This window comes from Microtus pennsylvanicus, chromosome 5, assembly GCF_037038515.1.
Source record: "Microtus pennsylvanicus isolate mMicPen1 chromosome 5, mMicPen1.hap1, whole genome shotgun sequence".
In the NCBI taxonomy this organism is placed as follows: Eukaryota; Metazoa; Chordata; class Mammalia; order Rodentia; family Cricetidae; genus Microtus; species Microtus pennsylvanicus.
The window spans coordinates 121,337,785-121,365,013 of NC_134583.1; the positions used below are offsets into that span (position 1 = coordinate 121,337,785).

A 27,229-nucleotide genomic window follows, 5' to 3' on the forward strand; every position below is an offset into this window, starting at 1 on the left:
GGCTTAGATAATGACGAGAACAGACATTTATTGAGCACATACTGCATGTACCTCCTGACCACCCTGAGAGGTAGGTGTTACCAGGTCAAACGTGAAGAAACAGGATTCTCCCAGAGTTGCAGGTTGAGGTAGCCAAGCTTGGACAGCTGGTGGGAGCGCCTTTTATTTGGAGTAGGAAACAGCTCCCCCACTCAGAATGGCAGAAAGAGGGCGGCTTCACACCGCCTGAGCACTAACAGCTCCCTCACTAACAGGTGCTATCCTGGGCACCCAGAGAGGCAGCTCACCATCTCTGACGGCACAGTGCTGGGGGTCAGCAAAAGCGCGGCATCCCCTCCCTTCAGAGAAGGCTTGCTCACTAACCCATGTGGGAGAATCAGCGGGGGCCTGTGGGAGACCAGGGCTGCTGGGGACGGGAGGAGGCGTAGCTGTGGGCAATGCCTACAAACAAGGTTGCTAGGGATCAGGCAGAGGACAGCACCCTCCACCTAGGGCAGAATCACCCGGGAGGCCTCCCCCAGGCGCCGGGCCAGCTGACTGGCCTGCTGCACCAGCAGGTCAGTGGGGATGACTGACAGGTGCAAGGTCAGGAGCTCGTAGCACCGGATGGGTTCCGAGGGGCGGCTCTTGCTGTAGTAACGCAGGAGCTTCCTGCAGGATATAGGACAGGACTCAGGCAAGGCCATCCTTAAAGTGCCCACCCCATGGTTCTCACAGAATGACCTAGACTGTGAGAACCTATGGCTCCTAAGCTCCAGCTCAACCTAGGGACACAGTCCCTCTCTTGGCTCTCTGTCCTTGAACAGTGGTGTTTTAGCTAGTGTGTGTGTGTGTGTGTGTGTGTGTGTGTGTGTGTGTGTGTGTGTGTGTATAGTGGTAGTAGTAGCCTGGGGTCCCTACGGAGGTCTTCCCATGCAGTCAAGACTGTGTCAGCAGCAGGACAGCAGGGACTTGAGTGTGCTTCTGGGGGGTTCCTCTCTCCACGTGGGATTCTCCCCAGGTTTCTGTTATCAGGATAGCCGCTCACTCTTGCAAAGGCTATTGCCCATGGGGAATGTGAGCCTTCGCCACCAACACCTGGGGCAAATGGGGCTCTAGAGGTGTCAGGCTCACCTGTAGTAGTCACCCCCCAGAACCCCAATGGGGACTGAGTCATCAGAGAGGACAGGCACCTCGATCATCTGCAGCTTGCAGCCCTGTGGGAGGAGAAGGAGCGGAAGGTGGGCTCGCGGGAGATGTGAGAGGACCCTGGCAGGGTCCGACTGTGTGCCCTACTCGTGTGCCCTATGCTGTGTGTGTCCCATGCTGGGGACAGCGTCTGTACCTTTTTACCTTGTCTGGGAGGTAGACAGCCACCATCACCTTACACATCGGAGTGTGGTCTAATGCTCAACTCTGACCACACTTTGTAGCTTTTGCTACAAGCAGGTGGAGCTGGGTTACTAAGGAGCTCAGAGAGGCCCAGGGGGAGTGACCTGGGGTGGGGTGTTCTTTCAGGGTCTTGAGAAGCAAAGGATTCTCAAAAGACCCCAAGTCTCTGCTTTGGAAGAAATGGGAATTCTTTGGGCAGGATGAGGCAGGGGAGAAACAGAAGCTCTGTAAAGCATGCGCACTGTGCCAGGCACAACCATGGTGCCTACAGAGTCTCCCAGAGAGGCTCAGGTGGCACCATGAGGCCTGCCCCATAGGGAGATAGCTCAGCAGGGGTCAGGGACACTTCTGAGTGGCCTCTCACAGCTCTGTTGCACCCCACTGCCTTGTGGGGCCACGCTAGTCACCAACTCCTTGTCCCTAGAAGCTCTGGCACTTGGGGGGCACTTAGAAGGGCCCTAGCTCCATCATCTGAGTTTTACTGACCTAGCCATGGTGTTTATCTCCAAAACAGCAGTGTCCCCATCTGTAAAATGGGTCAACAAAACCTATCCCCATCATTCCCTCAGGCTGTGAGGGACACATGAAGAAACTACATCACACTACAGTAAGGTTGAGTCGTTACCCCAGTGAGTGGGGAGAAGAGAACAAGATCCAGGAAGGGTACAGGAATAGGAGGACAAGAGAAACTGAGGCAAGGAGGCGTGATCCTTGGACAACTGGCAGGAAGTGAGAAGGAAGCATTAAGAAGGAGGAGAGGGAAAGAAAGAGGGCGGGGAAGGGAGAGGCAGCCGGTTCCAGTGGCCTGGTACCATGTGGTGGTGAGGTCTACGTACTGCACAGGCCAGTTAGAGACCTGAGCCCTGCTGGAAGCAACCCCTGAGCAGGCTGGCCAGCTGCTTTGAACCTGGGTCTCCCGGATAGCGGGGGTCACGGCAGTTGATATTACTGAAGCAGTAATGATATTATCAGGGCAAAGCGCCTTTTCAGAACAGGGAGAGCTTCCCGTCGGCTCCCATCTACAGCCCTGCGCCCCTGTGCTGTGCCTACCTGCTGCTCGCCAGGGACAAGAGGAGATGAGACAGACAGACGGAAGAGCGCAGAAGAAAGGCATCCAAGGGTTCAGAGCAGTGGACGGCTCTCAGGACCGTCCTGCCCACAGGCTGGGCAAACCCACCATGTCATTCTCGAACCACAGGAAGTAGGAGCAGCGGAAATCCCCTTCCTGGAACAGCAGTGTGGTGCAGCCCTTCTGCAGGTACCTCCGTGCCAGCTGCACCAGAGCCCAGACCTGGGGAAGAGGAGATTGCTTAGTACCACTCTCATGGCCATGGCCTCCGGATGGAAAAGCAAAGGCCAGAGCCGAGGAGTTCCTGGGAGTTCAGGACTTCTCAGAGGTAGTGGAGGCAAATCATCACAGGTCGAATGTCGGAAGGGCTCTCCCTCCAGCTGCTGTGGGGATAAAATACACGTGGAAATGATGTGGGGATGCCCTTCTGTATGCTGTGAATGTTTCCTTACCCTTGGTTAATAAAGAAGCTGATTTTGACAATAGCCAGGCAGAATAGAGCCAGGTGGGAAATCTAAGCAAAGATAAAGGGAAAAAGAAGACAGAATCAGGGAGATGCCAGCAGCTGCCAGGGAAGAAAATATAGAATAGAAATGAGTTAAGTTGTAAGAACTAGTTAATGATAAGCCTGAGCTAATAGGCCAAACAGTTTGAATTAATATGAAGCCTCTGAGTAGTTATTTTAAAAGCAGCTGTGGGGCCGGGAGGGAAGAGAAACCTCCAGTTCTATGGAAGGGCTTCATGCAAATTTACTAGACGCATGGCCCAGAAAATGGATCAGAAGGTTGTGAATAAACCCACTCGCCCTGGCCTGCAGTACTGGGAGGCAATGGCATGGGTTCTATGCCAGAGGCACTGGGAAGCACACTTAAATGTGCAGTGAGCCCTGAGCTGTGGCGTCATCCATCAGAGGTGAGGCCCAAATGTAGGCTCACACTGGGATGGCTGGAAACAGCGGCCCTGAGGGGCTTCCTGCTTTAGGCCCCTAGGTTGCCTAGGAGCAGTCTGAGGGAAGGTCTTCTCCCCTTGGCTTGCCCATGTAATGCCAGGGCTGGGAAATGATCCATTCCTTCAGAAGCCTCAGCGGAGAGATGTGGGATTTACTTCGCACTTGACCATAATGTACTATCTAATTAAATCTGCAAGAGACACAGGAGCCAGCTCCAAACTCCAGAAACACAACCCGACAACACAAAGAGATAACTCTAATAGCTCCCGTCTGACTTGGTACTTGCATTTCTAGGGATCCATGCTGAGGACTTAGGCGTATGCACAGGTGTGTCCACAAATCATTTCTAAGAGTGACCGTCTGGAGACCATCTAAAGGTTCACCCAGCAGGGAATGGCTTTGTGAATTATGCTACATCTGCATGATGGGAAATCATGGGATGGTTGAGGTGAGGCATGTAGAGTTAGCAGGAGCCGCACCTGACAGTGTGAGGTTAGAACGTGTGGCACAGCCCTGCGCCTGCAGAGGGGGCAGCACTGGGATAACCTAAGGAGGCAATGAAGGGCGATGGCTGAGTCCCCACTGGGCCAGCGCGGGATGTGGAGGAACTGGTGGTAGGTGAGGAAGGGGGCCGTGCTCTGTACAGCATGTGTGGTCCCTGCTCTGTGAGGTCATCCGTGTTTAGTGACCCACACCCTTCACACTAATATTACGTGGGAAACAGTATCATCTTCATAACAGGTATTTGAATTAAAGAAGGAACTGAAATGTCACTAAACCATGCCAAGAGCACACAGCCGGCAAGAACAGAGATGGCTTCACAATGCTGGCCTCCCACCTCCAGCTTATTTACCTACCATGATACACTTTACGTGGACAAAATAAAATATGGCCTTCTAGGAATGGCAGAGGTTCCCCCTTCTTTCAAGAAGAAAAAAACTACCAGTATGTCATGGAGAAGAGTCAGTTAAATCAGAAGAAAAAGAAAGATGCTTCCTTAGCAGAAATCACCCAGTTTTACACTTGGCCCGGGTGTGGGTGTAGTCAGGGGCAGAGTGCTGGCTCAGTACATGAATCTTGGGGTCCATAGCTAGCATCACAAAATTAAAGAAATCAAATTGTGTTGTAGGATTTCCCCCCGCCCCCTCCCCCGGAGCCAGGGTTTCTCTGGAGCTTTGGAGCTCTTCCAGACCACACTGACCTCAAACTCACAGAGATCCGTCTGCCTCTGCCTCCCGAGTGCTGGGATTAAAGGTGTGCACCACCACTGCCTAACTCGAATTGTGGGATATCTGTACACTGTGTGAAGGTGTGTTGCTGTGACTGGTGTAATAAAAAGCTGAATAACCAATAGCTAGGCAGGAGGTATAGGCAGTATTTCTGGGAAGAGAAAGGAAAAGGAAGAGGAGGAGGAATCCAGGCATACAGGAGATGCCAGGAGACAGGGAGAGGAAACAGGAGGTACAAGATGGAAAGGAGGTAATGCCACATGATAGAACGTAGATTAATATAAAGGGGTTAAGTTATAAGAGCTGGTTTGGAACAAGCCAAAGCTATAGGCCGAGCTTTGATAATCAATAAGAAGTCTGTGTTGTTACTTGGTTGGTGGACAAACACTCGTTACAGAATTCTGATGCCCACATTGGTTGCCCTGGTGTTCTTTCCAGTTCGGCGGACTCAAAAGATCCTGGCTGAGCACTCACTTACGTCGGGTGCTGACCTGGTTCGGGCACTGTAGATGCTAGGCACACCGAAGTACATCCGGAGCAGCTGCCAACATGCACTGAGGCTCTCTGGGTAGGAGGATAAGCTGCTGGGCCTAAGGAGCTCACGGCAGATGTACTCAGGCGCACGGGTAATGGTGGGTGAGCACAGCAGAGCTACGCTCGAAGCAATTAGCGCCACAGAGACCAGAATGGTTTATTTCTCCTGGGTTGGGGGTCAGACCTCAGTGACCTGCCCTGACAAGCAGCAGTTACCTTGGCTTTGACAAAGGCAGCCAGGGGCCCCTTGCCCAATTCAGAAGACATTTTTTCGCTGCTGCTGAGAGAAGGGGCCACCATCTGCCCAGTTGTGCGGTCCACATAGATGAAGTGCACCAGGCCTGGGAAGTCCTCTAGGTAGGTGAAGGCCGGAGTTAAGGGGCTTAAACGCCAGCAACAGTGGGGACAGTGGGGGTGCCTTGTCCCTGGTTATGGGGTTTCAGATCTACACAGGTGAGGCTTAGGGGACCACGCTGCTCCTTAACACAAGCTTCTGCCTCCACTAAGGCCCAGGGATCTCATTTCCCTTTTCCCTCAGCTCTCACCCCTCCTTGCATCCAGGTTCTCGGCACCTGCAGGTTTAATATAATCTGCACTCTCCGGGAGGGAAGATGCCATGTTGACAGCTGTGCTTTCCAGCAGCACACACCTTGAGGCTGGTGTGTGAACACAGCCACTTGGCTGACTGCCCACCCCTCACCTGAGAAGTTGGAAACAGACTCCCACGGAAGGGCAGTGGCTTATGGGTAGGGGGCCTTGTGCTTCCTCCTCCTGCTTAAGACAAAAATGCCAGACACAGTCACAAGAAAAGTTGTTTCAGCCTTCCTGAAGACCATTACAAACAAAACTAGTTCCTAGAATGCACAGATGTGCATCTTGGAAACAGGACACACATTTATGGTGGGCCTTCCTAGAGCTTTTGCTTGCCACTGCCCTGTGACCATCCACGGAGCTCTCAAAGCAAGGAGACTATCCTGGCACTCATGGAACAGGACTGACGTTCTGCTGGATGGAAAACATGGACACAAAGGTCCCTGAAGACTTCTAAGATAACCCCGGAGCTGCAGGGATTCTGAGATTTCAGTCGTGGGCTATCGCTATAGATGGGAACATGGGGCGCCATGGCAGGAGAAAACACATCTAGCTTCCCCTGAGGTCTTGCACCCCGGAAACTCCGGGCTTTCTTGGGCTAGCTGAGGCAGGCAGAGGATATGACACCATGGTGACGTTCCTCCGGCTCTTCACCAACAGGAAATCCTTCCAGTCCAGGAGTCGCTCTCTGGAGAGGGAGGAGACTGGAGCTAGGTGGCTGTGCAGTGCCCTGGCCACCTCCTGCTCCCTCGTGTATGCCACCCGTACTTACTTCATGAGTTTCTGGACTTGGTCCAGCAGGTGCTGGGGCAGGTGTGGGCCTCCCCTGCTGGGGGCAGTGGCCAGGAAGCTGAGCCGGTAGATGGCACACAGTTGTCGCTTCAGCTTTGCACAGGCCTGGAGCAGCCTGGGCAGTGATGCCAGGGAGAGAAACACAGAGCCTCTGGCGACATACCCTTACGGCATGGGAGGCAGCTGCTGGGCTTTCCCGAGTGGTGTTCTTTACCACGCAGCATCTCCTTGAACCACAAACCACACCATTCTTCTAAGTGGGAATGTGACTTGCCTTAGGTGGCACCTGCTCAGTGCTGCATCAGGTACAGCCGAGGCTTCCGTCTCGTGTCAGGTTCTCATGTCCCTGGCCTTCATTCCTCTCCAACCTCCCATGGTCTAGCCCCAGCTCCCCGGCACTCCCTTTCTGCCATTTGTAACTCCTTGATCTTCTGTCCCCAGGGCCTGGGGGTAGAGCAGCTACCTCTGAACAGCACCCCTTCACCCCAGTGTGGTTACTCACTCCCAGGATGATCCTGCTTCACTTCTAGAAAAGGCCTTGGTCTTAAACTCCAGCCAGGAGCTCTGTAAAGAAGGGTAACAGGTCTGTTCCGGGTGGTGTTCTGCAGGGAGGTCCAAGGGAGACCCCGCCTACATCCTGACGCTCCAGGTACACCTGCCTTCCTGCAGCCAAATCTGGCCTTATGGGCAATCACTTAGCAGGGCATGAAGTGAAGGTCACATGGCCTCGACAGGCACAGACATGTGCCCATCAGAGGGACTAGGTGAGTACCTCTGGGGAGCACAACAAGCTGGGGGACTGAAGAGAAGTGGGTGCTGCAGGTGGCCTGAGGATGGGTTGGGGTAGCCTCAAGGGATTGGCTGACTCTCCCCAAAGTGAGAAGTCAGCACTGTGACAGTTGTGAGCCACCATGATGCCCAGGGCACCTAGGATACTGTATGTCCGCTGACAAGGTACCATGATATCCAGGGCACCTAGGATACCATGCTGCCACTGACAAGCTACTACAATGCCCATGGTACCCTAGGATACTGTGCTGCCCACTGACAAGCCACCTGATGCTCAGGGCACCTAGGATACCGTGCTGCCCACTGACAAGACACCATGATGCCTATGGCTCCTAGGATACCATGCTGCCCACTGGCAAGTTCTGTTCCAGAACTCTGCCACAGGAGGGCCTTGATGGGCGCCCGTGATGGCCTGGTCACAGTTTCCTACATGCTCCGTGCTTGGTCTCCATGCAATCCCACTCTCCATGAGACCAGCTGGGAGTGGGCCCCATGATGGGCAGGTTCTGGCTCCACTGCTCACGGGCTGGCCACTCTTGGCTACAGAACGACTATCTAAGCAAGCCCGTGCCCTGTCTAAAGCACTGGGATTACAATTCGAGTTCTGCCAAATTTCTCTAAAGAGGTTCCGAAAATGTCAAGTCCAGCTATTTGGTTTTTAGCATTTAATGAGGCCAACTAGGGCCACAGACTGAGGCAAACATGGACGGGAACCAGAGCTGTGGCCCCCTCATCTAACTGGGGGTGAAGGGGAACTGGACCCACTGCCAGTCCCGTCTCTTCTCTGAAGCCGGGTACATGCAGCATCCGGGTCCTACCTGAATCTCCTGCCCAACTCGATTCTTGATAAACTTGTCCATCTTCTGGCGCAGGTCTCCAACGAAGGGCTGGGACCGAAGGGCACTTCCGGGCTCCTGACCCTCCTTCAGCTTCTTCTCCAGCAGGGAGAAACCATCCAGCAGTTGGTACAGGACCAGGGCCAGTGAAGTGTTGGAACTCTGCCAGGGAGAGTGGATGCCAGGATGGAGTGGGGCAACCAATCAGAGGCCAGCAGAAATTTGCCAGGGTGGGACTGCAGCTCGGTACCTTGGTCAGCAGCACCATGGTGATGCCCGGCCACAGGGGCAGGCAGTACATGGTGTGTGGCACTAGGGGGCAGTAGTTTTCTTTTACATTGGCATCCAGGAAGATCCTTCTGGGGCTGGGAGTTTCTGGGGAGGGTGGCACTAGCCCCTGGAGGGCGTCCTCAGTCGTCTGTGAAGGAGGGAGACCTGTCAGTGTGGTGGAAGAAGAAAGGCCCAGGCTCTTCTATAACTTAGGCCACCTACCCATGGCTTTTGTTTCTTGCTTAACCTATATATAAGTCACAAGGAGCAAACATGCCTAGCTTCCCGACAACCCACCCAAGAGGTCTCCATTCTCTCTGCTATCTGCCTCTTAACTTCTGCCAGGCTGTTCTGTCCAATCAGGATTGGATGCCATGATGGGTGGGGGAGGTGTGGGGACTGGGTGGGTAGTCAGGGGCCATCTGAAGAGACAGCTGGGTGAGGAAAGCTCTGCCTTCAGGGAGAGGAAGGAACTTTAACGTGCTTGGCATTTCAGTCACCCTCAGAACATTCCAACAGCCCTCCATACTGGGGAAACTGAGGCATAAAATAACTGTATGAACAGGACCCCAGCCTGAGGTGGGGGACACAGGGGCTCTGCGTGCCAAAGCAATCTTTTAGAGAATTAAAGAAATCATTAGAGATACCACAAACATTTCTCTGTAAGGAGGTCATTCTAGTTATAATATACAACAACAGAAAGTGGGAGCCATAGGCTGATTGTTCTGGGAGCTGCTGAACAGACAGTAACATGCGCATGGATGGATCTCCAAGCACCCCCATATGCTGAAGGGCCTTGTGGAGACAGGAGAATGCCTCAGTAGAAAGGACGATGAAGTACAGTGGGCGCCAAGAGTGAAGAAGAAAAATGCACACAGCATGCACACATCGTCACACAGTGTGTGTGAGAGTGAGTGTGTGTGCGTGCGTGTGTGCAAAATAACACATGACTAGAAGGAGAGCCCTGGAACATTCTCCATCTTCGAGGGGGTACTGAGTGACACCCAGTCTCTTCCGTACTTGACTTTGGTTATTTCTCACATCTAAAAATAAGAAAGATTATCTAGACTTCAAGTTTTTTAATATTTAAAACTTAAGTTGGACTTTCATTTCCAAGAACGTGGGGGAGGCCATCTACCCTGCTCTCCCCAGCCCTGCTTCCATGCTGAGCTGCACTAGGGAGCCTGAAGGAGGCAGTGGTGCAGCTCTGGCTGGTGGGGTCACCCAGAAGGGAAACCCCAGTCCTCGGCATCCCAGAGCAGAGGTGCCCGAGAGGACACAGGAGACTCACCCGGAGAGCAGCGGTGGGTGGGGTGCCACCATCCAGCCAGAGCATGCTACCTGTCACAAACGAGAACACAGCTAGACACGTCCCATCTCCCACGCCTGCAGTTTAGGGGGTCAAGTCATTTAGCCCACAGTACTGGGCATGGCAAGGCCATTTCCTGTGGCTATAGTCCCAAAAAGCCACTACCTCAGAGTTCCCCAGTGCCAACTCAACTCTGCATTTGCAGGGTAAAAGCAACAGGGACAGAAATTTCCTGCTGGAACTGGCAGCATCTGGTGGGGGGGGCACATTCCTCAGACCCTCCCTTGTCCTCCACCCCCTCCTTGCTTCTGCTCTCTGTTCCTTCAGCCCCCCCCCTCAGTTATTCACACAGCAAGCTGGCTGAGCACCTATTGTGTGTGGGGAATTGAGCTTGATTTCCATCCTACGGAGCTTGCCAGCCTATTGAAGCTACTATGTATTTGAAATATTGCATGTTTGTAGTATTATCCTCTCTTGCACTTCATTGCAAATAACCCTCATTTATAAGCGCCCTCTCCTCTCGGGTGGCCATGCTTCAGAGCTATGCATAATGCCCTGGCGTGTTCACACTCCCATTTACAAATGACTTGCATAGCAGCCATCCATTTGTAAATCAGGTGGTTGGGACCCAGGGACGCACTTGCTCCATTTGTAAGCTGGGAGTGCCGTGCTCGCCAGAACATCATGACCGTCACTGAGGCATACAGACCTGGCCACCCAGACAAGGGGGTGATGGTGGTACCGGGGAGGGTCATGATGAACAGGGAAAGATGGTAAGGTGGTGTGCCGTGAAGGCCAAGGCCATGTAAAGCCTGCAAACACACCCTAGGTCATGGGATAATTAGTGAAGCTGAAGGTGGCTGGGGACCCTCCCCACCCCCCAGAAACAAGCTCAAGCATGTGAATCATTGTGTAACCTCTGGGTCTCCCAGATGCCCAGAAGCCAGTCCAGACCTAAGGCCTCGAAACACCTCAGTGTGAGCAACTTTAACCATACGTGACAATCACTTGGGGTCCTTTGTAAGAAAACCTTGCACAAGCTCGGCCTAATTAAGTCAGAATCTTCGCACAAGCTCCGCTTAGGTGGTTTGGGAAGAGCCCAGGGGAGCCCAGCTGCAGGTGGGGCTGGAATCACTTTCCGGTTCAGTGCACACCACAGGTCCCCTTCAAGGCACACAGGGCTCACCTGAGCCCAGGTCTGAGCACTGACTCAGCTGTGCTGAAGCTGGCTAGGGCTGCTAAGTGTAGCAGAGCTGAGAGGCTCTGGTCCAGGGAAGGTACACAGCCACAGTCCCCAGTGTGTCCCTTCTGCAAAGCCAGCCTTCTGTCCTGTGGGTGAGCCATAGGGTCTCTCCTTTTATCCTAAGATCTAGGTTCTTTCCTGGTGATGGTGACAACCTTGTCTCCTCCTCTAAGCAATGCTGTGTATTTAAATGTCAATTTGAATATTAATAGTGTTAACAGTACATTTTTACTACTTACTCACAGATCTTGGAAAAACAGGTAAGGTTAAAAAAAAACCCCACTGAAACTGGATATTTATACTCTAAAATGTGCTTGAACCCAAGTGGCCTATTGTTTAACTTACTAACTTAAATATTAATTGTAATGAAGAGAGAGGAGGCAGAGAAAACACACAGATGCAGTTGTAAATGAAGTACACAGAGCTTTGGGGGCCATTTGCACGATCTTAGCAGTGTTTGGATTCAAGCTGGGGTTGAGGGGCAGGGCTGCCCACAGAGCTGAGTAATACCAGTCAGAGTGTGTGTGCTCAGCCTTCCACAAGCCACGAGGACACACTAACTCCCAAGACACATTCTCTGGGCTGCGGACTGGCTTCTGCCCCACGATGCCATCCACCCACTCCATGGGCTTCACCTGAACTCTGCTCGCCTGGGGACGGAGCAGGTGTGAAGTACTCCTCAGTGAAGGAGACGCTGTCTGTGTCCTGGGAAAGATGTCACACTAGATGAGGGCCAAAGGCCAGGTGGCTTCTTCCAGCTGCTTCGGCTGAGCCTGCTCTCCCAGGGAAAGTTGGGAAGGCCTGGCCTGGACGGAGGCAAGATGGGGCTGCCCTCTTTCCTCCCAGCACCCAGCACGTACCGTCTCCTCAGAACTCCTGGTGGGGCCTGAGGTGCTCTGGCTTCTAACCTGCTGCACTGGGATGTTTTGGCTGCTCAGGGGTCTCCTCTGGGGGAGAGACTGTGAGAACACCAAGGTAATGCGAGGCTGATCTGGCTGCTCTGACAGCTCTGCCTCCCAGCTCTTTATAGAAGCCCTCCTCCCTACCATGCTCTGTGGGCGAGCCTGGGGACATGGCCCTCCAGCTGTCCAGGGTACTCTGATCCTGGAAATTCTGACATGTTGGTATCTGAACCAGCACAACCCGGTACCGCTAATGACACAATCACGTGGCAAAGCTAATAAGATGCTAGGCTCTATGTGGCCTGTCTCCTTTACCACTTAGGTCCCTGCATAAATGACACCACCATGTTCCCGGTTTCCCCACTGCACAGAGAAGGAACTCCAGGCTCTAAGATGGCAAGGCTGGAGTGCTCGGCTCACACCACTAAGGGGAAGATCCAAGCATCGAACAGGACCGACTCCCCAGATCTGCACAACCTCCAGACTACCCTTTCCATCTTAGAGTCGGAGGACAAATGCCACTCCCCCCTCCCCCGTTCTCCTTGTGCTGCCCTGAGACCTGAGGGCTGTAGTCGCCACTGTCATCCTCTTCTGTGGAGTCTTGGGTGGGCTGGAGGTCCTGAACGAGAAGGATAAGCGCCAGGAGGTCTGCCGGGCGCAGGGTGCTTGCACCGTGGCTGCAGAGACAGGGCAGGGCAGCCTGTGAGCATGCCACTTAAACCTTGCTGGAGATACACAAGGTTTAAAGATTAGCCTATCAACTGGTAAAATCAAAGTTTTACATATCTAAACAAAAATTAGCAATAGACTCTAAGCATTGGTTAGAACCAACCCCAAGAAGGGAATGGGATGAGGTTTGAGACCCGAGCCTGGGACAGGTCTGGGCTGTCAAGATCCTGCAGACAAGGGTCTGAAAGGGTTCTGGTTAAGGTCAGGGCCCTGGGGGTTACCTGGAGTAGAAAGCCAGCAGCTTGCAGTGCACAAGCAGAAAGGCATGCAGGGCCTCCTCGCTGCCCCGCTCGGGGCTGGAGTTGACAGCCTGAACCACATGTCGCTCAAGCGTCTCAATGCTCAGTTCACAGAGCTGGGGGTGAATCAGCCGCTCCACTGCCTAGCCAGGGATTGGCAGCAAAGGAAAGCATGTCAGTGTGTCAGCCTGTGCTGGAGGCTCCATTCCCTCAGCCCATTGGGCACTAAACGCTAGATGCCAGGTATGAGAAGCCGGAAGACTAAGATGGGCGAAGTCAAGTCTGTGTGGTTCCAGGCCCTAACAGAGGAAAACAATGTACAGGAAACACGGAAAATCAACTGTAGCATGTGCCAGCCAGGAACACGTGATACTGAACTAGAGAGAAATAGCCGAGACCTACTGACATAGTGTTCGAAGAAATGTCCCTGAGGAGATGACTTTTAAACAGGTAGCGAAGGAACCAGAAAGCATGCCAGACAGAGCAGGGAAGAAGCAGAAGGCAGTGGCTACAAAGGCATGAGCTGAACAGGCAGTCTGGAGAAGTTCTGTCCAAACGAAGAAAGAGGTAAATCCTATGAACAGTTGAAACGTTTCTCAGGGTTGGCAAGATGGCTCGGCAGATAAATACGCCTGCTGACAAGTCTGATAACCCAAGTTTGGCCTCTGGAGCCCCACAGTGGGAGGAGAGAACTGACTCCTGACCTCTGACCTCCATCGGCATGCGATGGCACCAGTGCATCTGCCCACACTCACACATACACACACACACACACACACACACACACACACACACATACACACACACAAATGTAAAAAAGTGAAAAGATTTTCACAAAATATTATCGACATAATATAAATGCTGAAGTACAAAGGCATTTTTCATCAGATTGTTGTGTCGTTATCAAAGCCTGATTACATTACACACTCATCAGAGCTGGGTCTGGACCAGCTGCACCTCAGATATTCAAGAGCTATGAGTACATTATGCCGAACTAGACACGAGGGTTCCTGAGACTGACGGATGGCCCATGTCACCGCTGAATAGTGAGGGAGGTCACCAAGACAGACACGACAGAGCCTCCAGGTCTGGCGGGTTTGGGGAGGGGTTTGGATTTCATCTTAACTGCATCAGGCCTCTTCCTGCAGCAGCCTTTCCTGGTGCATAAGAAAGAGCTGGCCACGCCATCTTTTTGCTGCCACAGACTTTAGTGGAGAGGGTAATACGGCACCAGGCCACTCTGCTGTGTGTTTAGAGTGTACGTATGTTTGGTTTCCTCTCAAGAGCAGGGTGTATCTTTAGGCATCACAGTGTGGCCCTTCTTCCGGCACACAGTAGGTCCGTTTCTTGGCAGAGGGAATGAGTGGGGCTGAAGGACGAACGCTTTCGGATCCACTTCCAGTTCACGAACTCTCTTCTGTCAAGTCTCACTTGCTCTTCAGCGTAGCCCAAACTGTTTCACCAATCAGCTTTCATGTCTACACACCTGCGATAGTTCTTTTCTAAATCTGCCTGGCCATTTTCGAATCTGATACAATTTCTATTTGTTGTGTTACTTTCCATATCTTCAATTTTTAAAAAGATTTATTTATTTATTATATATACAGTGTTCTGACTGCATGTATGCTGCATGCCAGAAGAGGGCAGCAGATCCCATAACTGATGGTTGTGAGTCACCATGTGGTTAACGGGAAATGAACTCAGGACCTTGGAAGAGCAGTCAGTGCTCTTTACCTGAGCCCCGTCTTTAGAAGTTTTATTTTGTATTTTATCTATAATTCCAACTCCTTGGTATCCAAACCTGTTGGGAATTGATTGCCTGATGTCCTGACTCTCACTTATGGTAGCTGAGTTTCTTGTGTATCTGACTGTCTTTAACTATGAGCACATTTTACACACACACACACACACACACACACACACACACACACACACACACACAGAGAGAGAGAGAAAGAGAGAGAGAGAAGAAGAGAGAGAGAAACACACCCACCCCCCTCTAATTTAATAGTTTTCAAAGAATAATGAGACCTCACAGTATCACTGGGTACTTGTTAGAGCTGAAACTCCACAGCACCTGTTCCGACTCGGCTGAACAAGAATCTGGTGGGTGAGGATGCCCTGCCCTTCATGATCACTGTGACAAATGTCATGAGTGAGATCCACAGAGGGACCTGTGTTTGCCCTCGAGGGTGTGGAGAGGATGACTGCCCAAAGCCACCTGCCCTGCCTCCTTTTTCTGCTCACTGCCGTCCATTCTCGTTCAAGCTCAATGTAGTTTTCCCTGGGATGAATGAGGTCAAAGAGGCCATTTTCAGAAGGTTCTGTGATTTATCGTGAGCCCTAAATGGCCTGAAACTCACTCAGAATCTAGTTGCTCACTGTGGGAAGGTGCACTGGAGTACCTTGGGCAGAAAGAACAACAGGACAATTGGGAGACTTTTGGGGTCCACCTATCCTCTCGCCCATTATGGCCAAAACATGGTCTTGCAGCTGGACACCCCCGAGGCCTGACACTCCTGGGTCCGAGTCACCTCCACAGCAAAGCCCTGCTCCTGTTCCCGCAGGTGGCTGTATGTCCCCAGCAGTCTCTGGAAGTGCTTCCACACTCGGGCACGCTGCTCCAGGTCAGGGGGGCGAAGCCTGGGAAAGAGCCAGGGCGAGCAGGGGTCAGTGGAAAGGGGTCATCTCTAGCCCTGATCCAAAGACCCTGTCTTGGGTCAGCATCAGAAGCCTGCGGTGAGGCCAGCAGTGCACAGAGAGGCTGTGAGCATGGGCAGGGAACAGAGCTCAGGTCCCAGGGGGAAATGTTTCATTCCTGGGCTCCTTCTCGTATAGATATATAAGCCCACCTGGGGGTGGGGATGCAGCTCAGATAGAGTACTTGCCTAGCATGGGTAAGGCTGTGAGTTTGATCCCCACATTGAAATAATCAATCAATCAATCAATCAATCAATCAATCAATCAATGGCAGCCAGAAGGAGGCAAGAAGACACCTGCATTTCCTAGGCTTCTGATCTACACAAGGCCCTGTAAACAGAGAGTCTGGCCTACACTCAGGGTTAAAGCAGGGGTATTAGCCAGCCCCGCCACTGTGGCTGTGTTAGGTACCCATGGCTACAGCTCTAGTCTGTGTCATTGACGCCACAGCCTCTAGCGCTAACACGATCTATGAAAACAGTGCTGGCAGATCCAGGAAGTGCCTCATTGATGCACATGTGCTCACATTCCTGCAAAACTCACAGCATTTCAAACCATGTGACTTTTCCATTCATGAGAGCGACCCAGGCAATCTCGATTCAAACTCCTTTGGGTCCGCCTTTCAACCCACCCTTCTCCATGGTCCTTTCTTGCTCCATGTATGGGGTGAAGTTTGATGCCACGCTCAGCCACTGAGGCTCTGAGTGTAGGCCCAGTATGTCACAAGGCTGGGAGAACTGCGTATTTTTCTGCAGAGAGTTTAAACAACAAAGCACTGGCTCTGGGAGCGCCAGGCTGGGATGCTGCCACTAACACGCTAGGTGGCGCTGGGGAGGTTGTCTAAAGTCTCTGCCCAGTTTCCCCATCCACAAAAGGAAATCAGAGTGGATGGTCACCAAGGCCCTTCTGGGCTCTGCTTTTATGGCCCGACTCAGCAGAGGACCTGATGAGACCAGTGACTCACTCCTTCCGGATGAGCTGGCCGTCCACAGTCACCAGCCCGAAGTGCACCTCGAACAGGTACTTGAGCACACACAGCTTCCTCCGGAGGTCCCCCTCGCTCTCACTGTGGTCTCCATTAATGGCGATGAACAGGCATTCTCCAAACTGTGGGCAGTCACAGTGTCAGTTGGTCCCCTGGGGACTCCCTTGGCCTTCCAGGTCTCAGGGGATAAATACAGGGAGGGCGAGGCCCAGAGGACTCTCCTAAGCTGTAGATTCTGCTTCCTAAAGAGCTGTACAGTCCAAGGCAAGAAAGAGGCACCCGGGCTCCCAAGGACTGGACAGAAGTGGACCGTGGGTGCACTGAGGGCTGCAAGGCCATGCACTTACCAGATGCAGGACATAGAGGTGGTTGCCATTTTCTGTGGAGAAGCTGGTGTATGTGTCTGAGAGCTTCTCCAGCATCGTCATGGAGGAGATGATGACTGGGGCCAGGAGGGTGCTGAGCTGGTCCTCCAGTGCAGGGAGCTGCAAGGGAGCAGAGAGAGCAATGCCTGCCCTGTGGGGATGCCTGACGTTCGGACACTGCCTACCCTGCGGGGATGCCTGACATTCGGACACTGCCTACCCCGCAGGGATGTCTGACATTTGGACACTGCCTACCCTGCAGGAATGTCACCTGACATTCTGACACAGACATGATGTCTACAAACAAGGTGGGACACATCCATAGCTTGGACAGTCTGAAAGTGTGCCAGATACTGGGGATGAAGGAACAAACAAGACCCAGGCCTTCGAGCAAGAGACTCACAGTGTTGGACCTGTCTGAGGGGTCACTACAGCCCTAATGGGAAAGGTAGGAGGAGAGATTGCTCCAGACCTTGTGTGGTGACAGGGAGGGTGGGCTCAGACTAGCGACTGTGTGGCTCAGGGTCCAAACTCAGAAGGAAACATTCAAGTAGGTATGTCTGACTGCAGTCACAGGCCACATGTACCCACAGGGAAGCTACGTGTGCCTGACACAGAGGCACAAATTTACTTAAAACATGAGGGTAGTTTGGGTGAATTTTCTTTTCTTTTGCAATTCAATTGCATGGCTTATCAAGCATGAACTTGGCAGATACTATCTTGTCAGGAGGCCAGAAGGTTGGACAAACCTGCAAGACACTGAGCCACATTTTCCCCCATAGAATCCTTGGAGCATCTAATTGAGAGATCCGACTCCAGGGAAGTCTCTTAGACACATCAACGTCTACGCCGTTTGTAGTCCTGGCCTACCTCGGGGACTTTATTCCCAAAAAACAAACATGTGAACAAGCACGTTCACAACAGCAATCTGAAATCCCAAACAGGGAAAACCGAGTAATGACCAATCCCAGAGAAATAGCTAAATAAGTACATCTAAGCCATAGTTTCTTAGACTGGAGGTCACGCAGGCTTGACTAACCAAATAAATGGGTTATAAAACATCTGGCAACAGTAACAAGGTTCTGAATGTACAACTATCAAAACTAATTAAAAATAAAAAGCAAAAAGGGTCAAAGGCAGCTCTGGTCCTCACACACCAGCCTGCTCTCTGTGTCTCATGCCACCGCGCCATGAAACACCAAGGAACACAGCCTTTAAACACCCCAGTGCAGATTCGAGGCTAGTGTATGTTAGGGATTTTAGCTTTTTTTTTCTTTACTGTACACAATAGTTTTCTGTTTTTATAGAAACATAATGATTTACTTATGGAGGACAAAGACTTAATATTTCTTCTTGCCATTCCTGGGCATATAATAAATTAGTCTACCTCAGACTGTATTGTGTTAGAATATTTAATTTTAAAAATAGATAATGGAGTGATTGACTTTAATTTCATAAAAATAACTAGATAAATTTTGATTTGGTTTTAGGCAGAGTTAAAATGGCAATAAACATACTTCTAGTATTTTGCGCTAATGTTTAGGTGAAGTGCTGTTCTTGGCATTGACAATTATAAAATCAAAATATCAATCAGCTCAGAAATATTGAAGATGCTTTGTGTGCAGCAATACGAAACAGTACAGGAAAGTTTAATTAGCTTTTTTAAAAAGATTCATTTTATTTTAAACTTGTGTGTGTTGTGTGTGTGTATGGGGGGGTGGGAAGAGAGAGAGAGAGAGAGAGAGAGAGAGAGAGAGAGAGAGAGAGAGAGAGAGAGAGAGAGAGAGCGCACATGCAGGTGCTTGCTGAGGCTAAAGAGGGCAGCAGACACCCGGGGCTGGAATTACAAGTGGATATGAACTGCCCCTGTGGATGCTGGACCTGAACTCAGATCTTGAAAGGAGCAGGCTTTGGTCTTTAGTAAAAATAAACAAGCACACTCATGTCATTAGTGTTTAACGTTGCTTTTCTCTTTCATTAGTGAATTTATATGTATACAAATAAATTGTTCAATTTTTAAAAAAATGATCTATTATCAGCAATTGTCTGATTCCACATTTATTTTACACCTATCTGCCAGGGAGCAGATAGGCAGAAAAAATTCTGTCATGCAAAGAGGTTGCAGAAGAAAGTTTCTGAGGTTCTTAGCTAAGGAGAAGAATCCATACAGCTACTTAAAATATCACTGTTTCAACAACATGGGAAATCCCTCAGACACAGAGTGTATGCTGAAAGGGCTCTCAGTATTTGTTAAATGATTGTCCCCCGGCATAGGTAGGAACACTTGCTTGTAATTTATTCAAGTCCTATTGCCTGGCTTAACTGTTGCAGATTATATTGAAGGTCAGTAAAATAATCTAGGCTGACTGCAGTAACTCACCCTACAGGGAGTAGATGTTTCTACTGAGAATATTTTGCGGTGGAAGGAGACCAAAAGTTTTCACTATATATAGAGTGTAAAGGAATATTCTTGTATATTACTTGATAAATTGTAAAGTGTGGACATGTTTTTGAATGGCTTTTAACTCAATTTTATTTCTAGATATAACTGTATCAAATAATTGGATAAAGTTCAATCACAAATATAGATTATTTTACACAGTGACAGCTATCTAGGATATACATATATATATAATGTATATATGTGAGTGTGTATGTGTATACATATGTATAGAATATCTTTATATTTAGAGAAATAGTTCAGTGAAGATATATTTATCCATATATAAGAATATAATGGTAATATTAAGTATTATGCTTTTGGGTTCATAGCAAAATGCAAAAATGATTTGATAAAATGAAGTGAAAAAAAAATCAAGACGTTAAGCTGTGAATTTGGTTGATCTCTGCTATAGAAAAGGTGAAGACCCAAAGCAGGGAGTTAGGAGCTAATGGAGCCCGGTGATGGGCTTGTGAGCTATTCAGAAACGACTCTGCGCTCTCAGGCCCCTACAATAACGACGTTATTCAGCAGAAACTAAGTGTGTTATGTTATGCACACAAACAGAACTCGAGGACGTGTTCCTTTACACTTGCTACTTAGGAACTGAAAACTCGGGACTTTGTTCTTGTACCAGGTTTTAATTAGGAGAAAGAACTGAAATATTTCTTTTCTTTTTTTTCTTCTGACTTTTTTTGAGACAGGGTTTCTCTGTGTAATCCTGGTTGTTTTGTTTTGTTTTGGGTTTTTCGAGACAGGGTTTCTCTGTGGTTTTGGAGCCTGTCCTGGAACTAGCTCTTGTAGACCAGGCTGGTCTCGAACTCACAGAGATCCGCCTGCCTCTGCCTCCCAAGTGCTGGGATTAAAGGCGTGTGCCAACACCGCCTGGGGAAATTATTTCTCATAAAATCTCAAAGATTAGATTTGTTAACTTTTAAAAATGAAAAAGACAGGACTGGATTTTAATTTAGAAAACCGTCCGAATGCCTGAGTTCTCTCTTAACAAAGAGAGATGATGGCGATTGATGGTGAGGGTGAAGGGATCAGTGAAGGGCGACAGCTCAGCCAGGCTTTAGCCTCATCCCTGGCTCTGGGGAGCAGCTAGCTTGTGTTGCCAGGACATCATCACACCTCTAATAAAAAAAAATTTATTCCAAAATAAATGAAAAAATGCAAAATAAATGACTCTTGTGAAGGCAGGATGGGAATTAAATAAGAGAATATGGTAGCCATTTCTGAGTGATATTAAACAACTATCCGGATGTCCATATACAGAGAAGCTCTCAGTCATACGTTCAAGTGCAAAAAGGGTCATTGGGTCTAATATGAAATCCAAAGCTAAATCTGCCATGGAGGTGTGTGTCTGTAATCCCAGCACTTGGGAGGCAGAGGCAGGAGGATTGCAGGTTAGAGGCTGTACCTAGGGAGATTTTATCTGAACAGAAATAGGGGCTGGAGGTGGTTCAGTAGATAAAGATGCTTGTTACCAAGACTAACGACCCGAGTTTCATTCCCAGGATGGGAGAAAGACCGACTTTCCAAGTTGTCCTCTGAGCACTGCAAAGGGGCTGAGGCATGTGCACATGTGCGTGCATGCACACAAATACATAACAGTTAAACAACAATAAAACAACAAACTCCCAAACCAAACCCTAAACTATACAAATTCCAGGAGAAGATATGGGGAAAATTCTTTGTGATCTTAAGTCAGGCAAAGATTTCTTAGATGTGTCAACAAAAGCATAATCGGTAATTGCAAAAATGGAAGATTGTGCTATCAGAAATAAAAAAATGTGCTCTTTGAAGGTACTCTCTCTCCCCCTCTCTTTAAAAGCTTTTAAAAGAAGCCTTCCATGTTCAAGAGGAATCTTTTCTGCCATTTCTACCATATTCACTAGCTATACTTTTAACCACATGCTCTCCTTTACGACATTTAGAAAGTTCAGATGTTGTGGAATGAACTTTGTGTACAACACACAAAAGCACCTGTCCAGACACATGCACACATGGATCCCTGGGTACAGCTGTAACTGCTTCTAGATGTGGTGGTCCTAGCTAAGAGCTCTTCCCTCATCCGTCCTCTTCTCTGCACAACTCCAGTTCAGGACGATGCTGGTGAGAGTGTTACCAAGGCCACCCCCAGAAGACAGCCCTCTGAAGGCCTCTTAAGAGCATGAGAGCAAATGCTTGCAAAAGAGGTCTAATTAAAGACATGTTCAAACTATGTAAGAAATTCTAAAAACTCAGTAAGAACAACTTGAGAAAACTGATCTGTTGTGGGATATTTGTACACTGTGTGAAGGTGTACTGCTGTGATTCATTTAATAAAGAGCTGAATGGTCAATAGCCAGGCAGGAAGTATAGGTGGGACTTCTGGGAAGAGAGAGGAGGGAGGAGATAATCCAGGTGCAGGGAAGGTTCCAGGAGACACAGAAGAAGCAGGATGGAGAGAAGAAGCAGTATATGATAGGATATAGATTAATAGAAATGGGTTAATTTAAGTTATAAGAGCTAGTTAAAATCAAGCCTGAGCACTGGGTGGTGGTGGCGCACACCTTTAATCCCAGCACTCAGGAGGCAGAGGCAGGCAGATCTCTGAGTTTGAGGTCAGCCTGGTCTACAGAGTGAGTTCTAGGATAGCCAGGACTGTTGCATAGAGAAGCCCTGTCTTGAAAAATCAAAACTAAAACCAAAAACCAAGATAAACAAACAAATCCCCCCCCCCCCCCCGCAAAAGCCAACCAAACAACCAACCAAACAGACAAAAACCACAAGCCTAAACTAAGGCCAAGATTTCATAATTAATAATGTCTTCATGTCGTTATTTAGGAGCTGTCTGACAGCCCAAAGGAAAGTCCGATTACATAGATCAAATATGGGGAACGATATGGCAAAGTAGCACATGAAAAGCCTCCCAGAGTTATTAGTCACCAAAGAATGAACAATAACATATGGGATTCTAACCAACATCTATCAAACTGGCTAAAACTAAAAAGAATGAATAGCAAGTATCAGCCAGGCCCTGGGCAGTGGCTGGTGGGATATAAAATGGTAGCTACGTCTTCTGTGGAGAGCTGGGTGTTTTTCTTTTTCCTTTTAGTGCATTGGTGTTTTGCCTGAATGTATGTCTGTGTGAGGGTGTATGTGTGTGTGAGGGTGTATGTCTGTGTGAGGGTGTATGTGTGTGTGAGGGTGTATGTGTGTGTGAGGGTGTATGTGTGTGTGAGGGTGTATGTCTGTGTTAGGGTGTATGTGTGTGAGAGGGTGTATGTGTGTGTGAGGGTGTATGTCTGTGTGAGGGTATATGTATGTGTGAGGGTGTATGTCTGTGTGAGGGTGTATGTCTGTGTGTGGGTGTATGTCTGTGTGAGGTGTATGTATGTCTGTGTGAGGGTGTATGTGTGTGTGAGGGTGTATGTGTGTGTGAGGGTGTATGTGTGTGTGAGGGTGTATGTCTGTGTGAGGGTGTATGTCTGTGTGAGGGTGTATGTATGTGTGTGTGAGGGTGTATGTGTGTGTGAGGGTGTATGTCTGTGTGAGGGTGTATGTTTATGTCTGTGTAAGGGTGTATGTGTGTGTGAGGGTGTATGTGTGTGTGAGGGTGTATGTGTGTGTGAGGGTGTATGTTTATGTCTGTGTGAAGGTGTATGTGTGTGTGAGGGTGTATGTGTGTGTGAGGGTGTATGTTTATGTCTGTGTGAGGGTGTATGTGTGTGTGAGGGTGTATGTGTGTGTGAGGGTGTATGTCTGTGTGAGGGTGTACGTCTGTGTGAGGGTGTCTGTGTGAGGGTGTATGTTTATGTCTGTGTGAGGGTGTATGTGTGTGTGAGGGTGTATGTGTGTGTGAGGGTGTATGTCTGTGTGAGGATGTATGTCTGTGTGTGGGTGTATGTCTGTGTGAGGTGTATGTATGTCTGTGTGAGGGTGTATTCTGTGTGAGGGTGTATGTATGTCTGTGTGAGGGTGTATTCTGTGTGAGGGTGTATATGTGAGGGTGTATGTCTGTGTGAGGGTGTATGTGTGTGTGAGGGTGTATGTATGTCTGTGTGAGGGTGTATGTCTGTGTGAGGGTGTATGTGTGTGTGAGGGTGTATGTCTGTGTGAGGGTGTATGTCTGTGTGAGGGTGTATGTCTGTGTGAGGGTGTATGTCTGTGTGAGGGTGTATGTCTGTGTGAGGGTGTATGTGTGTCTGTGTGAGGGTGTATTCTGTGTGAGGGTGTATATGTGAAGGTGTATGTCTGTGTGAGGGTGTATGTTTATGTCTGTGTGAGGGTGTATGTGTGTGTGAGGGTGTATGTGTGTGTGAGGGTGTATGTTTATGTCTGTGTGAGGGTGTACGTGTGTGTGAGGGTGTATGTCTGTGTGAGGGTGTCAGATCTTGGAGTTACAGACACTTGTGAGCTGCCATGTGGGTGGGTGCTAGGAATTGAACACAAGTCCTCTGAAAGAGCAGCCAGTGCTCTTAACTGCTGAGCCATCTCTCTAGTCCCAGAGCTAGGGGGTTTCTTAAGGAGTACAAGGGCTGGAATATGCTATGAATTATGTTTTGTTACTATTAGTTATTAAAGAAGCTGTTTCGGCCAGTGGCTTAGTAGAGTAAAGCCAGGCAGGAAATACAAACAGAGGTACAGAGAGAAAATAGGCAGGGTCAAAGGTATGCCACGTAGCAGCCAAAGGAAAAAGCCACCAGCCGCCAGTCAGAACCTTACTGGTAGGTTACAGTCTCATGGTGATTCACAGATGAATAGAAATGGGTTAATTTAAGATGTAAGAGTTAGCTAGAAATATGCATAAGCTATTGGCCAAACAGTGTTGTAATTAATATAGTTTCTGCATGATTATTCGGGTCTGGGTGGCTGGGAACTGAATGAGCAGTCTCTGCCTACATGGAGAGATGGCTCAGCTGTTAAGTGCATTTGCTGTTTTAGCAGAGGATCTGGTTTCTAGTCCTAGCACCCGCATGACAACTCAGAGTCATCTGTAACTCCAATTCTAGGGGATCTGATCCTCTCCTCTGGCCTCAGTGTGCAAAGCATGCACAAGGTGCACAGATACACATGCAGGCAAAACACCCATACACGTAAAACCAAAAAATACCCACCGAGTCCCAAACCACGTGAAGATGTATGTTCACGGCCAGTGTGTGTATGTAACCAAAAGCTGGAAACGGCTAAATGTCCACCAAGAGGGTAAAGAAGAAGGGAATTGTGGCCCGCGGATTTGATGGGATGTGCACAGAAAGGAGAGGACTAAGTGACTGCGAGATGCTGAGATGGATGAAGACACAACAAAGAATCTGCTGAGCGAAAAGAGCCAGCCCAAACCAAACACAGCACAAAACGAAACTCACACACAGTGTGTGAATCTTCTAGATAAGTCTACAAAACACACTCATCCGGACAGCAGGGTGCTTACTGGTTCTTTAGGAGTTACGGCAGTCAAAAAGGACTTATAACTTTTGGCATGGCAGGCAGTTCAGTGTTTGTGACTGGATCACAGATATAGACACATTAAATAAGTCATATACTTTAAGTCTAGTATATCTTAATAGAGCTGTTACGAATGCATGGCTTATGCGGATGCCAAGCTTTTGGGGTAAGAACCGGCTATCAGGTTTCCCTGATGTGCGGGTAAAATTGGCCTCCATTCCCCTCACTGGCCTAGACCTCTGGTGAGGCATGAAATCACAGTACTGAGAACATGAAAAGGCTGCCTCTGCTGTGCAGGCAACTCAGCCCTCCTGATAGCCAGGCATAGGCCCTGCCAAGCCTTCCTGCGGGCCAGGAGGAGGCTCTGTAGGCTCCTTCCCTCAGGTGGCTTTGCATGGCTCCTCTCCCACTCCTTCCTGAGACAGCCCATCCTGCACTTACCTCCTCCTCCTCATTCTCTGACTGCCTGAACTTCAGCCTGAGGCTCTCCTCAAACTCCTCATCTGTCCAGTAGAAGAGCACCTCCGCGCCCTCAGTGGCCACCAACACGCACTTCATCTTCCAGGGAGCAGCAAGAGCGAAGGTCGTATGTGTGAGTCCAGCCTGAGTAGGAGCTGCAGCCCGTGGGACATTCACGAAGCCCTCTGCTGAACGCCAGCCATTCTGGGGTTTCGTTACACCCTAATGAAGTAGTGGCATCAGGGTTGGGGCCAGGGAAGGTAGGTGGGTAAGAGAAGCTGGACAAAGCCCACAGTGGTTCAATCCACTACCCTCATTCTGCTTTCCACAGCCCCAGAGTGGGTGCTGCCCACTTTTCCATCTCCCCACGCCAACCCCGGGAGAGGAAGATCATTTACCTTGGCAAGGAATACTGCAGAGTTTCCAAGCAGCTAGATTCCGGCCAGTTCAGGGAAGAGCAGAGCATCCTTGGTGCTGCAAATGCTTAAGGCAGAGAGGGTGTGAACGTGCGCAGAGACGCTGGTCCCCACCGCAGCCTGTTCCTGAGAGTGGACAAGCTGAAGGGCTGGAAAGTCACAGGCTTCCCCACGGTGGGGACCATGAGCTTGGAGAGCCCTTTATGTGGAGCAAGTGTCGATGACGTCCTTACTAGTTCCCACCTCCTCTGCTGCAGGAGAGGTCTGTTCTATACTCAGTGTCACTCAAACACTCAGTGTCCCTGAGCAGCCCCAGGGAGCTTGCTGAGAGCCAGTGATGGGAGCGGGGGCCATAAACTAACAAAAAAGCATCAGGATTTGGTTCCGGTTTGGGCTTTCCCATGTCACATTTAAGTCTGAGCTTCAAACTCCCACTGGGAGACCAAGGAACCCAAGACACAAGGAGATCAAGATCCTTGCTGCACCTTCCTCTTGGGCCTTCCTACGGTTTCAGGGAGAGTCACCCGGAACCAGCTAGATGACAACCTCAGCGCATAGGCTCAGCTTAGGGATAAGAATGGTGTTTGAGTTCAATTCCCAGCAACCACATGGTGGCTCACAGCCATCTGTAATGAGGTCTGGTGTCCTCTTCTGGCCTGCAGAAATACACACAGACAGAATATTGTATACATAATAATAATAATAAAAATAAATAATAATAATAAAAAAGGTGTTTGGATGTCATTCTTATTTCCCAGCTTCAAATGGCAGGAGAAACAAACTCACTCCAGAATCCTCCCTGTTTTGATTAAAAGGCAAGAAGAATCTGAAGCCAAAGAGGAAGGTTCGCTCCTGGGGGTTCAGCATCTTCTGCAAAGAAACTCTGAGCCTGGCTACACCACCCTCAGACTTGGCCTCGATGACAACTTCCTGGAAACACCGGCATGCTTCTTGGTGGGCATCAGGCATTACTGCTACAGTAATTCTCTTCAAAGGCTGCAAACCTCACTTTCTAACTTTTGTTCTTATATCTTGCTCTAAAAAGAGGGAACTTGGAGAAGGGCCAACCTGAGAAACTCTCCTGCATCCGCTTTACCACCCGGACCACAGCAAACTGCCCCTGTGGCCTCGTCCTGTCTACCACAGTCCAGTGAGGGCTGGAGGCGAGGGGTGGGGACTAGAGCCCGTGATGCTCCGACAGGAACAGCTAGCCTAGGACGGAGTCTCTCTGCCCGTGCCACTTAGCACGGCGTCACGGCGGGACTCCGCCCAGGAGCTGCTTACTTAGCACTTCAGCAATGTCCTCTCATATCCTCATGCCCCCTCCCCGACTTTCCGAATTTCACGGTGACCAGGGGACTAAGGCCTGGCTTGTGGCGCCCGCTCCGAAAGAGCGTGAGACTGATGCCGTTCCCAGGGACTCCCGTGCCTCTCCGGGCTGGGAGGCCTGAGCGGCGGAGGTGCCCACCGAGGGGCGACCCAGGGAGGCTCTCGGACACCCGCGATGTCAACATACCAGATCAGCCGCTCTCTGCGTCCAGCATGCAGCCAGCCAGCAGGGCGCTTCCGGGTGTAACCACGT

At 49.9% G+C, this 27,229-nt stretch overlaps 1 protein-coding gene across 5 annotated transcripts; it reads right to left on the minus strand.

Moving 5' to 3' along the window:
* Positions 1 to 27,229, minus strand: Hps1 (HPS1 biogenesis of lysosomal organelles complex 3 subunit 1). Of its 5 annotated transcripts, none has more exons than XR_012910692.1 (20): positions 27,164 to 27,229; positions 25,630 to 25,714; positions 25,214 to 25,453; positions 16,885 to 17,022; positions 16,517 to 16,659; positions 15,387 to 15,495; positions 12,835 to 12,995; positions 12,444 to 12,561; positions 11,843 to 11,941; positions 11,618 to 11,687; positions 9,722 to 9,771; positions 8,411 to 8,578; positions 8,143 to 8,322; positions 7,038 to 7,099; positions 6,516 to 6,650; positions 6,357 to 6,431; positions 5,369 to 5,505; positions 2,422 to 2,662; positions 1,114 to 1,196; positions 1 to 651 (listed from the first exon to the last, which is right to left on the minus strand). XR_012910692.1 is itself a non-coding variant. In XM_075974130.1 (20 exons), exons 3-20 carry the CDS (start codon positions 25,328 to 25,330, stop codon positions 489 to 491), a joined length of 2,121 nt encoding a protein of 706 aa, XP_075830245.1. In that variant the 5' UTR covers positions 25,331 to 25,453; positions 25,630 to 25,714; positions 27,164 to 27,229; the 3' UTR covers positions 6 to 488. The 5 variants fall into 5 exon arrangements, 3 of the variants coding, with proteins under 3 accessions (XP_075830245.1, XP_075830246.1, XP_075830247.1); XM_075974130.1 differs by having other exon boundaries at positions 6 to 651; positions 2,549 to 2,662; positions 5,369 to 5,513; positions 6,366 to 6,431; XR_012910691.1 differs by lacking the exon at positions 1 to 651 and having other exon boundaries at positions 1,113 to 1,196; positions 5,369 to 5,513; positions 6,366 to 6,431.

What these genes read in the sequence shown, in the direction of transcription:
- Hps1 (XM_075974130.1), bottom strand. Translation starts at nt 25,330, where the DNA reads ATGAAGTGCGTGTTGGTGGCCACTGAGGGCGCGGAGGTGCTCTTCTAC. An exon ending in CAGAGAATGAGGAGGAGGAG is followed by an intron (nt 17,023 to 25,213) that starts GTAAGTGCAGGA and finishes GCTCCCTTGCAG; the next exon opens with CTCCCTGCACTGGAGGACCA. An exon ending in CCATGGTGCTGCTGACCAAG is followed by an intron (nt 8,323 to 8,410) that starts GTACCGAGCTGC and finishes TCTCCCTGGCAG; the next exon opens with AGTTCCAACACTTCACTGGC.